At 28.2% G+C, this 15626-nt stretch overlaps 1 protein-coding gene across 1 annotated transcript in view; it reads left to right on the top strand.

Annotated features, from left to right (window-relative positions):
• Nucleotides 1–15626, top strand: part of LOC132922553 (protein trachealess) — a 119916-nt gene that overhangs the window by 7398 nt on the left and 96892 nt on the right. The window contains exon 2 of the mRNA XM_060986123.1: nt 14278–14310. Coding sequence (XP_060842106.1) covers nt 14278–14310 — 33 coding nt within the window. The remainder of the gene's footprint in view (nt 1–14277; nt 14311–15626) is intronic.

The raw sequence follows: 15626 nt of genomic DNA, 5'->3' as shown, positions 1-15626 counted from the left end.
TTATAATACATCGTAATAATAACTTATTTTTAGTTAATTAAAATTATAGATATTCTGAAATAAATTTAATAACTTTAAAAGCAAGTATAAATTCGAAAACACACTTGAACATTTTTACGGCACACATTATATATTATTAGTAAACATTATTGATATGTAATACCACTTTGGCACTATAATGTATATATATATATATATACTATATAGGTGCAAATTTGTACGATATATTTCCAAAAATATATAGGAATAAAAATACTAATAATATAATAGATAATAATGGTATGGTTTTATTTTTCAATCGTTATATATCATTAACACATAATATCATTCATATTAAATTAGATTTTTTTTTAATTCTTATTTAACCAATAAAAAATAGATTTAGATATTTCTTTAAAAAAAATGTAATCTTAGGTTAATAAGTAGGTAAGCTTATAATATAATACACTTAGTGTATAATGAGCTCCATGTCCGTGTACTATCATAATATTAAATTATGGCAAAATTCTTCATAAGGTTAGGTGTATTACATACTTGTATTATGTAGATAATATATTATTGTATAATAAGTATTAAAATGTTTTATACATTAGTATTGTTCGTCTAAATCCCATAGTGATTCGCAACTAATTACGAGCTTCAATCTTCCCAATCCGGCAACCCTTTTTGTTTTTTATAAAATATATAAATATAATAATGTGTATATTGTATATAACATGTATTTACACACACACATTACACATAAGTATTATATGCCTAACTGTATATTTGAATAAAATCGCAATTATTGTTATAGCCACTAGATTTGGGATATAATTTAACGACTCTATAGTCTGAGATCAAACACGTGTAATATCTACACTATAGTATATAACTACATTTTTAAATGCTCTTTTTTATATGACACAACTCGTGTTGACATATTCATTGAGCTTAGAATCTAGATATAATCTATAACATATAAATAAATAAACCTATAATCGGTTAAAATCGTGGATTTTTTCCCCTTTTGTCTTTATCTGATGATCAACCGTGGTTGGTAAGGTAATAACAATGATGATATTATTATTACCACCAGTTATCGCTTAGTCTTTTCTTTTTTTTTCGGTATAAACTGAAAATTTATATTGCACCGGTGCGCGGTACCTGTTGAGAATAAAGTGCCACAGTTTTGTTTTTTTATTTTCCTTTAGACTTCAAATAGGTATACTTGACGGTTTTTGGAACGATGGGGGTACATTGAGTGGTATGAATTATTATAGACTGGCCTATCCAGTAAATATCGTGTGACAAAATAATTATCATGAAATTCACATTAAAACAGAAAGAGAAAGAGAAATGCCGAATATTGTATATCTGGTAATATTTTTTTTTAAAGAGAGAGAGAAATAATAAGTCACTATTATAATGTATCTGATAAAAACAAAATAAATACGAATATACCACATATAGGTACGTTTTATTCAGTGGTAAGTATAGGCACTCGATTACCGGTTCAGCTACTGCGGATATAATATAACGTCCGTACTATAATTTAGAAGTAACATAATAACCTTGTAATTTTTATCGTAACGCTTTCTGCAATGTAATATACTTTTACTCAAATTCAAAAAAAAAAAACAATGAACAAAACACGATACAAAATTACAATGTACCTATTTTGAGCTATTTAACAAATTTTTGATAAAAATTAATATTATCATTTTGTAACTTTGTATGCAAGTACATACCTATACACGATAATATTGAAATACTATAATATTACTATTTATTAATTTTTCAATAAAATTAAATATCTAATTCTACTATAAGTCATCGTGGACACGACGGCACACCACCTCGGTGCAAATACAAATTAAATATAAGATCTTAATGAAATTGTAATTACATTTATATTACTTCGATCACATTATTATATTTCGTGATAATATAATGTTCATATAAACAAAATAATGCATCTCATCGTCAGTGTCTATTGCATTATAACGAAACGCGACGTATTAAAAGCATGAATATTAATTCGTTTCAATATAAACATAATTTATTATCATAATCAAAATATCTCATATATTTTACAATATTATATACATATATTCTATAACTCAAAAGCATATTGGACATCGTTGTATTTCTCGACATAGCGTTATAATCTGTATACGACGCACAACCCTACACACGACCGAAGATAATATAATATATTATATATATATATATATGCAGTGGTGTACCTATAGTTTTCGTTAGGACTATTAGTGCGGTATAGTGTTTTATTAATCCGGAGCAATTTGGGCGTCGGGAAAAGGAATACAGGACACACAGGAGACGTGCGGGAGCGTCGTCGTGGGGATTATTATTAGACGTCGTAAATAATATTTGAGCGACGGCGACGACGGCGTGGGGATGAATGTGCGTGTATGGTGCACGGGTGATTGTCGAAAGTCAGCTGGAACACAGTCGGCCCAGCGCCGGGTTAAAGGGGACGGTCGACTCTAATAAACCCGACACGAATTCCACACAAATCATCCGCAGCTTTTCCGCGCGGGCATTACAACGAAAAGCTTTTTAAATATATATATATAAACGTATGAAACGACGGCGGTGGATGGAATGGCGCTGCACGGGGGGGGGGGAGAGATACGACCGAAAGCCGTATTGTCACCCGATACTAGACGGACTTACGCCCTTCGATGCGCATATATATGAGTGTTATATGGACAAAAGTCTTTGATTTATTGAAGCGAAATGAACAACGACCATTGCCACTTCAAATTCTTCAAAGTCCCCGTCGACATTTCAATAATAAAACGGTTGGTGATGGAACCCACCAAAGATGTGTGTGCATCGCCATACTATTGACAATTTTTTTCAATTATTAGACTCAATATATTATTTTTTCTTTTCATGATTATATACATACCTATATAATATGGTAAAGTTATCAATTAATGGCTTATCGTAGAACAACACGTAATATTTACGTCACACTCATCTAAAACGGTTGTGGGTTTGGCAATATCAGAATATAAATGTATGTGGCCACTCATATTATAGTATACCATTATTTTACACCACTATTATACATTTTATAAAAATTTAACTGCAATCATATACTTAATTATAATAAAATAGAATAACTGTCCGTTACTGATTTCCAATGTTAAAAAAACATGATAATTTATTCTGAGTAACAGTAATACAAATTATTAATTAAATTAATAAAATTACAATAATTAAAAATATAAAAAAATATTAATATACATATGCACCTATGAAAATAAATATTATTACATTTTTTTAATACGATAATTGTTTATTTTAATAACAATAATGAAGATTATTAGTTTTAAATACTTAGTTAGGTATTTACTATAATTTAAAATGTGTATGTACCTATATTGTGCCTACCTAATTATAATATGTCAAATAAATCGTTTATACATCTTTTAACAAAGGATAGTACCTAAGCGTTCATTAAAAAAAAAAACTTGAATCACACATGTGACATAATAGTTTATAATACGCAAAAACAACTTTTTTGTTTTACTTAAAATATAAACCGGAAGATAAATTAAATTCTTTTTTCATAATAATAATAATTAGTTATAATGATTCTATTAGTGAATAATAAAACGATTATCTTACATAGTATTATGAATAAATTATTGAAAATTATATTTAAAACCAGTTCTAATAAATAGGTATTTATAATATATTTTACATTATAATCGAATACATTACAAAAACTAAATCTCAATGATTAATTAATATTATAATTATTGTAAATAATTTATTTTAATAAAATTTAGATCAAACTCTAAAATAAATTAACATACAATCTAAAATAGGTAGGTAATAGGTATAATTTATAATTTTGATATATTTTACCACTCAAATATCTGTCTATTTTTTTTTTATTGATTGCCATATTATGATATAGCTTCTACGGTCTACGGTTAAGTACAGTTCGTGACAAGCTTTAGCTTTTATTACATAACAAAGAAGGTATATTTACTTAAATAATTATAGAGAATGATTTGTACATAGCTTCTTAAGAAACAGTTGTTCAAAAATTAGTTTTTTATTTGTTTTTATTAGATCTATGACAATTATACCTTGAACTGTGATCATATAATGTAGATAGGTGAAAAAAAACGTCTTATTAAAATAAAATCAGACATTTTTTTTTTTAGTTGCTGACGAATGTAAAAAATAAATATATAGATATAAAATATATATTACCTTCGAAAACAAATTGTTAAAAAACGTTGACTCGTTGTTCAATATAATAAGTAAGTACATACGAAACAAAATGTTTCTTGGATATGTATATCTCATAAATCTAACTCATTATCACAAACATAAATGGCACATATATACAGACTGATGCAGTAGGCATCATGTTCGTTTTAATTGAAATCTTGTGTCCAGACGTAACTATCGTGTTTTGTTGGTTAATTCTTTCATAGTAGTCGTGTACGCGTAATGGCATATGTTAGAAATATTGTCTTCGAATGCCGATAAATTACTTCACACCAGTAGCTATTAAATTACGCAGGCAAATTCGCCAGGCTATATACAGAGTAACGTTTTTTTCTTCTTTAATCAAGGACATTTATTTAAGTCTTTTTTTTTAATAATTCATGATTTTTTATTTACACAAAAAATAATAATAATAATAAAAAATAGTGCATTGATGATTCTAGGATTTTTGATAACATTTTATGGGATTCAAATATTGATTTGCACGTGATTACGCGTTTTTTAATACTATTATATTTACATTTTAACAAATGGACACACAATAAGCAACTATTTACAGGCATAAACGTAATGTAAAAGATAACCACTGTATATCAAGGAAGTAGCTTTTTGGTCTTAAAATTTTATTCCATACTTAAACACACAAAAATGGCCTTTGCTCGGACACATTAGACACCCCATATAAGGGCTTAGAAAGAACCGTTAACATGCAGTTTAACACACCGTAAACCATTACCTGATATTTTCAACCTATGGATGGCCATTGGAAATGTACAAACTTATCCTCCGGATTCCACGCTATCGGTTTTTTATTTTAACCGTTATCTAACTTTGTCTAGTTTTCAGAATAAATATGTAATTGTAAGGAATATAGCAATAAAATAAAAGACGGCCGAATATTAACATATCTTATTTGACATTATTTCTAGAATATATATATATACACACATATGAAACGAAGAAGTTTTTAAAAATGTTTACACATTTATACAGTTATTATTAATCTCCAAACATTTGCACAACACATTTTTATTGAAATAACATAGGGGTCAAACCACACCTAACATCTATTTTTGGACACAAATTAGCATTTATATAAAACAACTGCAATTGTATTCAATCACAATATAATAAAATAAATAAATGTTTATCATTGAATTTAAATTTTAAAAATCATATTTTTTTTACTAACATTAACATAAACTAATAATTATATTGGTACTTACTATTGATTTAATGATATATGTATATATTTAAAAATATTATCCATCAGAAAAAGAAGTCTATACTCCTACATAAATTTTATAGAAATACCCGCCAGTACCTATATAACTATATGGCCATATAACATTTGCTAATTATTTTTTTTATTATGCATTTACAAATGAAAATTTAACGGCGTACCTCCTATATATACCTACCTACTGTATAGGTTGTTTTAGTGTGCAAAATTACAAATTCCGATTTTAATGAAATATTTGTCTGGATTTGTAAGCGTTAGTTTTAACGACTGTTTATGAACCGAATAAACTCGTCCTATATATTTTTAATCTTAAACTTGTCACTATATCAGTTCATCAAAGCGTCAGGAAGACACAAATATGTCTCAGCCCATTGTATGGTCGAACTAGGTGACCTCAAAAATTTTAAAGTACAAAAAAAACATTCACATTTCTTTCTGAATACTATTTTAACATGTCGATTGCCTACAGGCTTTTGGGTCCCACAAATGGTAATGTTACATAAATTGCATACTTCTTTCCGTTTTTTTTCTGACGTCGAAAGACTAAATAAAAAAAAATAAATAAAAAATTGAGGATTATCAGCCGATTCTTTATTGGACTCGTGTCTAATGCGTATGATGACTGTTGTCTGGCCATTGTTAATCCGATTCAATTTCAATTATGTCGCGTCACGGATTTTTAATTACTCCCGGCCGTACCTCAGATACAGATAATTAACACGATCAGGCCCTATTTGGGATGTCGTAAGCCGGGGGAAAAAAATAGGCAAGAAAAATTCGAGGTAAATAAGAGAATATAAGAAAGAAAAAAAAAGATAAGTAGCGTTTTATAGCGTTTCGTATACATATATGTATAGCCATATTGTAACCACGACGGTTTTTTATCCAGACGCGAAGCCAATAGACCATTACGGAAAAACGAGACTCGAAAACTGGTCCCAAGCAGACGCGTCTGTTTATAGGGCTTGTCCGTCCGTTGTCGACAGTCCCGTATAATATCATCAGTGCTATTGCAAATTCTCGACTCCTCTGCCGCGGTGTGTACATCATATTATCATAATGTATATGACCGAGTGAAAGACTTACATGTAATTATTATTGTCCTCCGGAGAACGTAGGTTATACGTATTATGTATATTGTATACGGCAGACAAATTCATATTACATTTTATGTATATTGTGTATAACGTATAATATAATATATTAATAGAATAAAATATATTCCGATCATCCCGCGTAACAACGTGATGTTACACTATACGGCGTGACTAAAAAATTTGTGTTGCACAAATAAGAGGTAAAATAGAAAAAAAAAATAGCTGTGTCCGATGACTTTTTTTAAATCATCGTAACTTGTTGGATCCAATTTTTATAAGCAGCATTCGGTGTATATGTTTTATTAATATGACATATTATACGTAAAGACTATAATTATACAACACTAATCAAAAAAATATTATAAAAAAAATTTAAATACAGTATGTTGTACATCGTATACGAATACAAAATATTTCAAAATAACTATAACACACTCATCGATGATAATAATTTATTAATTATGACGATATAAAGTTTTATTTGAAAATTATTTAAATTCCAAAAAAATAAATGTATAGTCTATAAAATATGCTGATACACGACGAAAAATGAATTTGCCCAATGTTTAAAATGTTCGCTCATTAGTCGTAACCACAAAAAATAACTTAAATACAATCTAATAATTTAGATACCATAATATTCAATATTTATGTTAATAAATGTATGCGTATAGTAAATTGTAAATAGGTATATAGGTACACCACAAGTGCGTTTCTTTTGCTGTTCGCAATTATGTATAACTGAAAATAAAATATTTTCGATTTATAACACTAATTTACTGACAGTGTGTGATATAAGATATTATTATATAATTGGATTTATAATTTAAACGTAATATTTTCTATTTGTTTTTAAGCAATCATCAGAACAGAATTATACGTAGGTACAGATATATTCATATATATTATAAAATATAAATTACATATGGGTAGTATTAGTATATTATATATTTTGATTCAGAATAACATAAAACATATCGAATAATAGTTTGAAAATATTTTAGTGATTACGTGAGTAATTTCGGGTGTTTTGATTTTAAATTATAAAAATAAGCCATCGGGTTTTTAATAATAAACTTTTGCTGAAGAGGACGCTTCATCCGCATGTGTTGTCTCCTTCTTATAAACGTACAACATATAGTAAAAACCGTTTCACGCGGGAAAGGACAAATGGAGCAGAGTTTTTAATTTTTTGATATCACCAATACGAAAAAGAATTTTTATCGTTTCAAAATTCATTATTATTTTGTTTTTTTAAATTTGAATAACTTTTTTTGTAGTTAAAAACAAAAACGATGTTGCACAGATTAAACTCTGCTGTTTGTATTGTTAACATTTGTTTGCTTAACTTGAACTACAGTATAAGTGATCATTGTCCGCGTGAAACGATTTTTACTATGTTGTACGTTTGTAAGATGGAGAAACACATGCGGGCGAAGAGTCCTCTTAATGTCAAAAATAATTTAAATATAAGTAACAGTCCACGTATAAATCTATGTACAATTATGACTATATATCTACCTAATTTATAAATTATAAGAGCTGATTTTATAAAAGTAAAATTATAACCTCAATTCTGTACAAGACTTCCTTTCAGATACAAGTCATCTTAAATGTATGTAAATTGAAATCCAAGTTTTGCACACTATGAAAATATTACAATAATGTGACGGTATTTTAATTCATAAATATTAATAATGAAAACAATACTAGGTAGCCAATCAAAATAGAAACTTGAAACAGTTGAAACCTGTGCCGTGTGCATACTAATTTGCATTCTACATGCAATTCATCGGGTCGCGTGCGTGCAACTGCTTGACTGATATGTGATGTGTCATGTTTGTTATTTAACTGAAGCTCGCGCGTAATACATACCGTATATTATAATACCATAGTTTGTCAATGGCATAGTAATAATATATTAATATTATAATCACGATATATGTATAAATTCGCAGTGAACAAACATAGTGTAAAATATTTTTAATACTGATAATAATGTTGATGCGTGACAGAATCATTAAGTTATAATAATTTTAACATATTCTATAGGTATAGTTCTATACAATGTATTATTGTGGTGCTATAGTAAAACTTAATATGTGTAAATATATGTAGATACGCGCGTATGAGTATGTATTATATAGACATCTAGAATGTTAGTTTTGAAATACTTATAAATGTATACGGTCGATTTCCTTACGGTAAAAATATCATTTGATAAATTCTTAAATAAAATTTTTGTAACAATATGATTTATAAAAATTATAATAATTTTCTGAAGGGAAAAACATAATTGTTTAACCATTTCAAAGTGATGAATTAGTTTCTATCAAGTTTGTACTCATACGTTTATATGTTTATACGTTTATTTTCGTTTTTACAATTGACTTGACGTTTCAATTCTGAGGATAATATAAAATCAATTTTCTTGATGACCATTGACCAAATAACGTTTTTAAGGCCCTAAAATAACGTGTAACTTTACGCAGAACGATTCTTAATAACTAAAGTATACAATATGCAGTTAGAAAATCGAAGTGTGTTTTTCGCGAGTTCTAGACATATAATAAATTTCATACCTATGGTATTTATATTGTCTGTGTTTATTGAAGTTTAAACATTAATTACGAAACCAGTTATTATTTTTTTAATACGCTATTAGTGACCGTAGCTAGTTTTAAGGAATTCTTATGTTATATCTTATCAACTATCGATGTAAGTGAGAATATTTAAGTAAGTGTCGATCAACATTTTAGATGTATTTGTTGTACCCCCGAAAGCTTATAAATAGTAGAATGACAATGAATTAATGGTAATAGAGAATAATAAATATTGAAAATTATAAAACTGATTTACAAGTTAATAGTATCTATAAAATTACTAAATTTTTAAATACATTTTAAGAGTTCAAGACTTATTCAGATTATCGATTTTGGCGATCAATAATGGATTTACTATTTATTGCTTGTATTTTTTTTTCTAAAAGGATATCTCAAACTTATTTCTTAATATTATACAACCTGTTTAGGTGATTTATTCTATTATCTGTATTTTTAGAAATATTTGCTTCTTTACGAAAATTGATATTTTATGTGATACCTACAACTTACTAAGTATAACAAATATTTGTATATAATATGTCCATAATAAAGACAATATAACTTCCCGCATATTTTTAGTTAGATGGCAAAAAATTTCAAGAATATTTAAAAAATATAGTTATGCAATTAAATTCAACCCGGAGTATAAAAAAAATAATTTATCAAATTTGTCCGCAGACAGAATTGTAGTTTATATTTAAGGGCAAACACATATCTGATCGTTGATCGTCATTAATATATAATATGGTAGGAATATGTTTGAAAACTGTTTTCACGGCACTCACATCTATTATTTGGTTCGATCGTATAAACATATGCGCATATTATATGTACGTACACCTATAATACCTGCAAGTATAATAGAGAAGAGCATTTATTATCTCCAAAACGTACATCGGTAATTCCGTATCGTACACCTGCGTATCGGTCACGACGAGTAATGAAGGGAACCGTCACGTATGTCGGACCGAGGAGGGAAGAAAAAAAAACGAAAAAAAAAAAACAATGACTTCGTCCGAATGATTACAATAATCCACGATTCTAGAGGTGGGAAATTCGGATTGTACGTACGGTAATAATTATTTACACCATTGTGCGATGTGTGAGTACTTCTATACGTCTGTCCTGGGTAATTTGCGGTCCTCCACAACCGATAATTACATTTTGTTCCTTTCATATTTTTGGCTTCAGACTGCTGGACGCTGCTGCAGTGGTTTCCGACGAAGGTGTTTGGACCCACCTCCACCAAAACGCCGCGTACACATCGCTGTCATTATACTATACACCCATACACGCATGATACACATTATCAAATATTTTTTTTCATTTATTTTTCTTCTCCGATTCTATTGTACTCTGAAAAAAAAAAAGAAAATAGCTAATACAATATCCAATATCGTGTATACTGTACGTGTATTTATAGTTTATAAATAAACAGTCAAACAGATGGTTTAGGGTCGAAATATGTTTTGTTATTTTCCATCGTGATTTATTCGAATAAATCGAACGATAGACGTATTATGATTTAAGTTTTGTACGAGACAAGGTAATTTTAGATAATAATATTGAACATAAAATTAGAATGTAAAAAAAAAAATAACGTTACTTCTATTTCTACCCTCTGCAAAATATAGTTTTAAAATATAATGGGAAAAGTCCATAAATAAAAAAAACATACAAAAATATAAATAGGTACGAACAATACGAGTATTTTGATTAAAAAAATACCCACATTGAATATTTTAAATACCTATAGGTATATATATTTTTATTAATACTGTTACTATACTATACTTACTGTTACTTGTACAGAAATTGTTTTGATTAAGTTATTTTGTTAAATTAAATTAAAGTCATTTATTTTATAATATAACTAAAAAATTTAAAATGTAATTTTATATTTTTAAAAACATATTGATGATAAAAAAAATATTCCAATCTTTATTATTTCTTGAATAACATATTATTAGATATATATGATATGTCGCATGTGCACTTTATTTTAAAATGATACACAGATAGATCATTACTGCGTCGCGAGGTTCATCGCAATAATATTTATATGGACGTTTGTCATTTAATTCTAAATAATACATTTTATTATCGATACGTCACACTGTTTTATAATATTATTTATGTATTTATGAATAACTATATACATAACTCTTGTGTCACCTTATATTATACACACATATCCATAAATCAAAGAAAATTCAAAACATGTGTAGCTTTGTCTTGTTCCACTGAAATTGCACTTTGCTGGAGCTTTAAAACTCGTTGGTAGTAACAGTGTGCTCATCTAACACCCCTCATATCGGATTTACTTGAGATTGTTTTTCTTCTGTAATGCAAATCACTCCGGGGGCGACGGCGGAGTGCATATTTCGAAAATATCAGAGGTGCTTATGAAAGAGAAAACCGCATGAATATATTATATACACCGCAGGCTGCACAGAAAAGACGTCACTCTACTTACCCTACCGTGCAATAAGAACGAAGTCTTCACTTTAATGGGATTAATTTTTAAAGCTGAAAAAAATGACTTGAGGGTTTTTTTTACACTCGTCGAAAAGCCTCTAAGGAATTGAGAAATAAACTGTGGTACCTACCGATTTTATACATGCACACCACCAATATCCTTGTCCGCTATTGGAAAAGTTATAAAACCTTATTAGGCTTATACCACTATATAATACAACATTAGTCCCACAGGTAATTAACTTGATGAGGAAATAGTTGTAAAAGTATAAAGAAAAATCGACTTTATCGATGTTGGCCAGAAATAGTATATATGTGTCAAACATAAATGTTTATAAGAAGTACAGACAGGATATTGTGATAATTGTCGAGTGCCGTTGGTAGGTACTCTGCAGCTTTTTTACGTGTATTTGCTATGTAGAACTATAATAAACTTTAGGGTTGCGTTAAAGTTTAAAGTTTGTATTTACATTTATAAAATTAGAATTTAAATTAAGTCTTTCAAGATTTAATACTAATAATAATACGCCGCTGCACATAATTTAAAAAGTCTGAGTATTACCTTTCAACAGGAAGTATATTAACGTTATTAAATTTAAATAAAATTCTATTTTTGAAACTATATTTTTTGTCTAATTTATTAACCATCTTACCATGGTATACCTAATGTACAAACTAAATTATAAGTCTATTTTACCTATCATCTATAATTACATTTTGTGACATATTTCTTTTTTATCGGTTCGATATCGAGATACATTTTGTTTAAAGATTGTATTTCTAAATATTTTTATTAAAAATCAATATAATACTACTGCTTTTTGAATCTTATGGTTCTGGTGTTCATCAAACATTAGTCATTACATTTAAATTTTAAATGTCAACAAACCTTTTTTATTGCTGTGGTTTACTCAAAATATGGTAATATATATTGTGTCCCTCGTGTAAAGCGCATCATGTGTCCATTTTTATTATTATTATTATTATTATTTTTTTTTTTTTTGATTATTGCATTCAATACATACGTATAGTGTTTGTGGTTGAAATAGCGACGGGGAATAACTCCCTCTGACATTCAAACAACGATTAAAACAATCGTTAAGGTCCATAACGCACACGTGGTGGACCCGGGTATGTTACTAATTAATTTCCAAAGTCGCGTCGAATTTTCCTCACCCCACCATATAAGTTGCGTTTGACACATGTTTCGGGTAACAGCAATAATATTAAGAATTAAGATGTCGTGGAGATTAACATCGATATAGTAGTAGGTGTATAATAATATCGTGTATTATATGAGTTATCGCGCAACCTGTTACGGTTGGTGCCGGCAGATTGTAATCGATGAGCAATAAAAATAAATCGTTGGTTTGGACACCCGTGAGATTTTCAAGAGATAACGCACTGCATATGTGTGTGCGCGCCAGGGTGTGTGTAATATCGCCTATAACCCACCCCAAAATGTATGCACATAAACAGATAGGAAATATTATACTCAGTATTTTCTCGGCGACACGTGTTTACAGCGGTGGCAAGTGTTTTAAAGTATCTGCGATTTTTTCCATACATTACATGTGTGCACGAGAAAATGGGCCAAAAGTGAATTACAATTTCAATTTCATCCCTATTGAAATGTACCTACCTATAAAGTATAAATATTTGCAATATTTCTCTTGGCTTTAAACTCTCGTTACTTATCCAGTGTGAAGTATAACATTATACGAGTATACTGCTATGATAAAGAGAACAATACGCGTATGCGCGTTGTATGTGACGCTAAAAACCGTATACGCCGTATGCAATTATATACCTATATATTATGAACATAATATACGATATTGATTGATATCGTAACAATATCGGCCGTTCTGACAAATTTCTCAACACGATATTATTACTAACTATGCAGAACACGGAACAAAAAAAAAAACCAGGTGAAAATAGTTTGCGATAAATTCGAGAGGATATATAGTGAAGATTTGATTGTGTTCGATCTATTTATATATATATATAGTTCATTACTAAAACATAAAGGAATTCTGTCCGGACTGCCCAACCGTGTGAAACAATTCGTTCTGATCGGAGTCTCGTTCAAAAAGGTTTTCACTATATTATTTAAGTCAGTCAAAATGAATTGCTGCAAAGAATAAACTCATCACAGAAATTTACATTTATTATTATTATTATTATTAAAATATTAGTTATTGAAAAATGGAACCGGTTTTGTCGATTGAACGTAATACAAAAATAAAATTACACCATATATTTAATGAATAATATACGACCTCCACGGTAATTTTCTTTTAAGCGTAAGACTAATTACTTTTGAATACATATTAATCCTCTCTTGGTTTTATTTGTGTACTTATATTTTGTATTTAAAAATTATTATTACATTTCAGTACAAATGATAATCTATCAAATATAATAAATGAAATTAATGAAAATATTAAATTTATTTAGTTTGTTATGTGGAAAATTCTATTTAACATACGTACATAATATTATTTACAAGTTTAAGAAAAATTGTTTTCATATTTTATTACGTGAACTCACATTAAAACACCAATAATAATAATTATTTTATTTATTTCAGGTATAGAGATGAATCGCTGTGTTGGCCCGAAAGGTATGCATAATTTTTTTTAGCTTAAATGTTATGCTAAGTCTTCCATTGAAAATAACTGCATATTATAATATTATAGAATAATATAAGTACAAAGGAATTGAACGTTTTAATAAAAATTACGAACTCAATCATAATAATATGGAATTTCGTGATTTTTTTTCCTTCCCTATCGTTTATTATGGAAATATTTGCCCTTTATTCACGACGACCGGAATTTCATTTTGTCAAGAAACCTCCTGTAGGCATCTAACGCTTTATAGAAATAACACGATTCACTTATATTATCGTTTCATAATCGTCTACAATATGCCAATATGGTTTAATCTAGATCCACTTTATTAAGTCATCCACTATACCAATTTAGCTTAACACAACCCGATAGTAAACGGTAATGTATTTTATTCATTTCGAAATGATTTTTTTGTTTTTTACTGTTTGATATACAAGTTAATAGTTTATGACGTTTATGTGTTTAAGTTTATTGTAATGTGTCCCATAAAGTATATTTAAAACCGTTAATATAAAATATTGATATATTATTAAACGTCATACATAGGTATACCTCTACCTTATATATTATATTATTATAATTAATTCTCTATATATTTGTTAGTTTTACAAATAATATGTACTTGATGATACTTTTTTTCGAAATTTAAAATTGACCCTAATCAATATTCATAGATATAGATATATAGGACTTAATAAATGTAATAAAAAGTTGAAAAATATGTATACTTCATAGTTCATTACTAAATATATTGTGTATAAAAACGTCTATAATTTAAATTTTAAAATATAACTAGAATGATCTTTAGGGTCTTCAAACGTCAAATCAATCTTAACACAATTTTAAAATTTTTTATTTATTATATTTCGATTTAAATTAAATATGTATATAATATTATATAGGTAAATTCGTAAATATTTGCATATTATTTTTTTATCATTTATTTTGATAATTTTCATCGTTAAAGCAAAGATTTATAACATTATTTATGTATGACTTTGATTATTCATTATGAAAGACGAGTTTCAGTCGAGACTTAATTGATTAAGAACACCTATATTTATATAGATTTTGATAATTATTATTCTTTGCAGTTCGAGTTCATTCATTAATATATCATAGGTATATTTAATAGGTACGCGACCTGCACGGGATCAGGATCGTGAGACTCGTATTATTTTCACCCGGTAAACAGCTAACTATAAGAAATAAAAATAAAATCCATCCGACGATAGTACCTAATATCGCTATTACATTTAATATGCATTTCGTTTTTTGAACAACGCATCGGTTTCTGCCGTGTTCT

Source organism: Rhopalosiphum padi, chromosome 2 (genome assembly GCF_020882245.1).
Source record: "Rhopalosiphum padi isolate XX-2018 chromosome 2, ASM2088224v1, whole genome shotgun sequence".
In the NCBI taxonomy this organism is placed as follows: Eukaryota; Metazoa; Arthropoda; class Insecta; order Hemiptera; family Aphididae; genus Rhopalosiphum; species Rhopalosiphum padi.
This window is presented reverse-complemented; position numbering and strand designations above follow the sequence as displayed.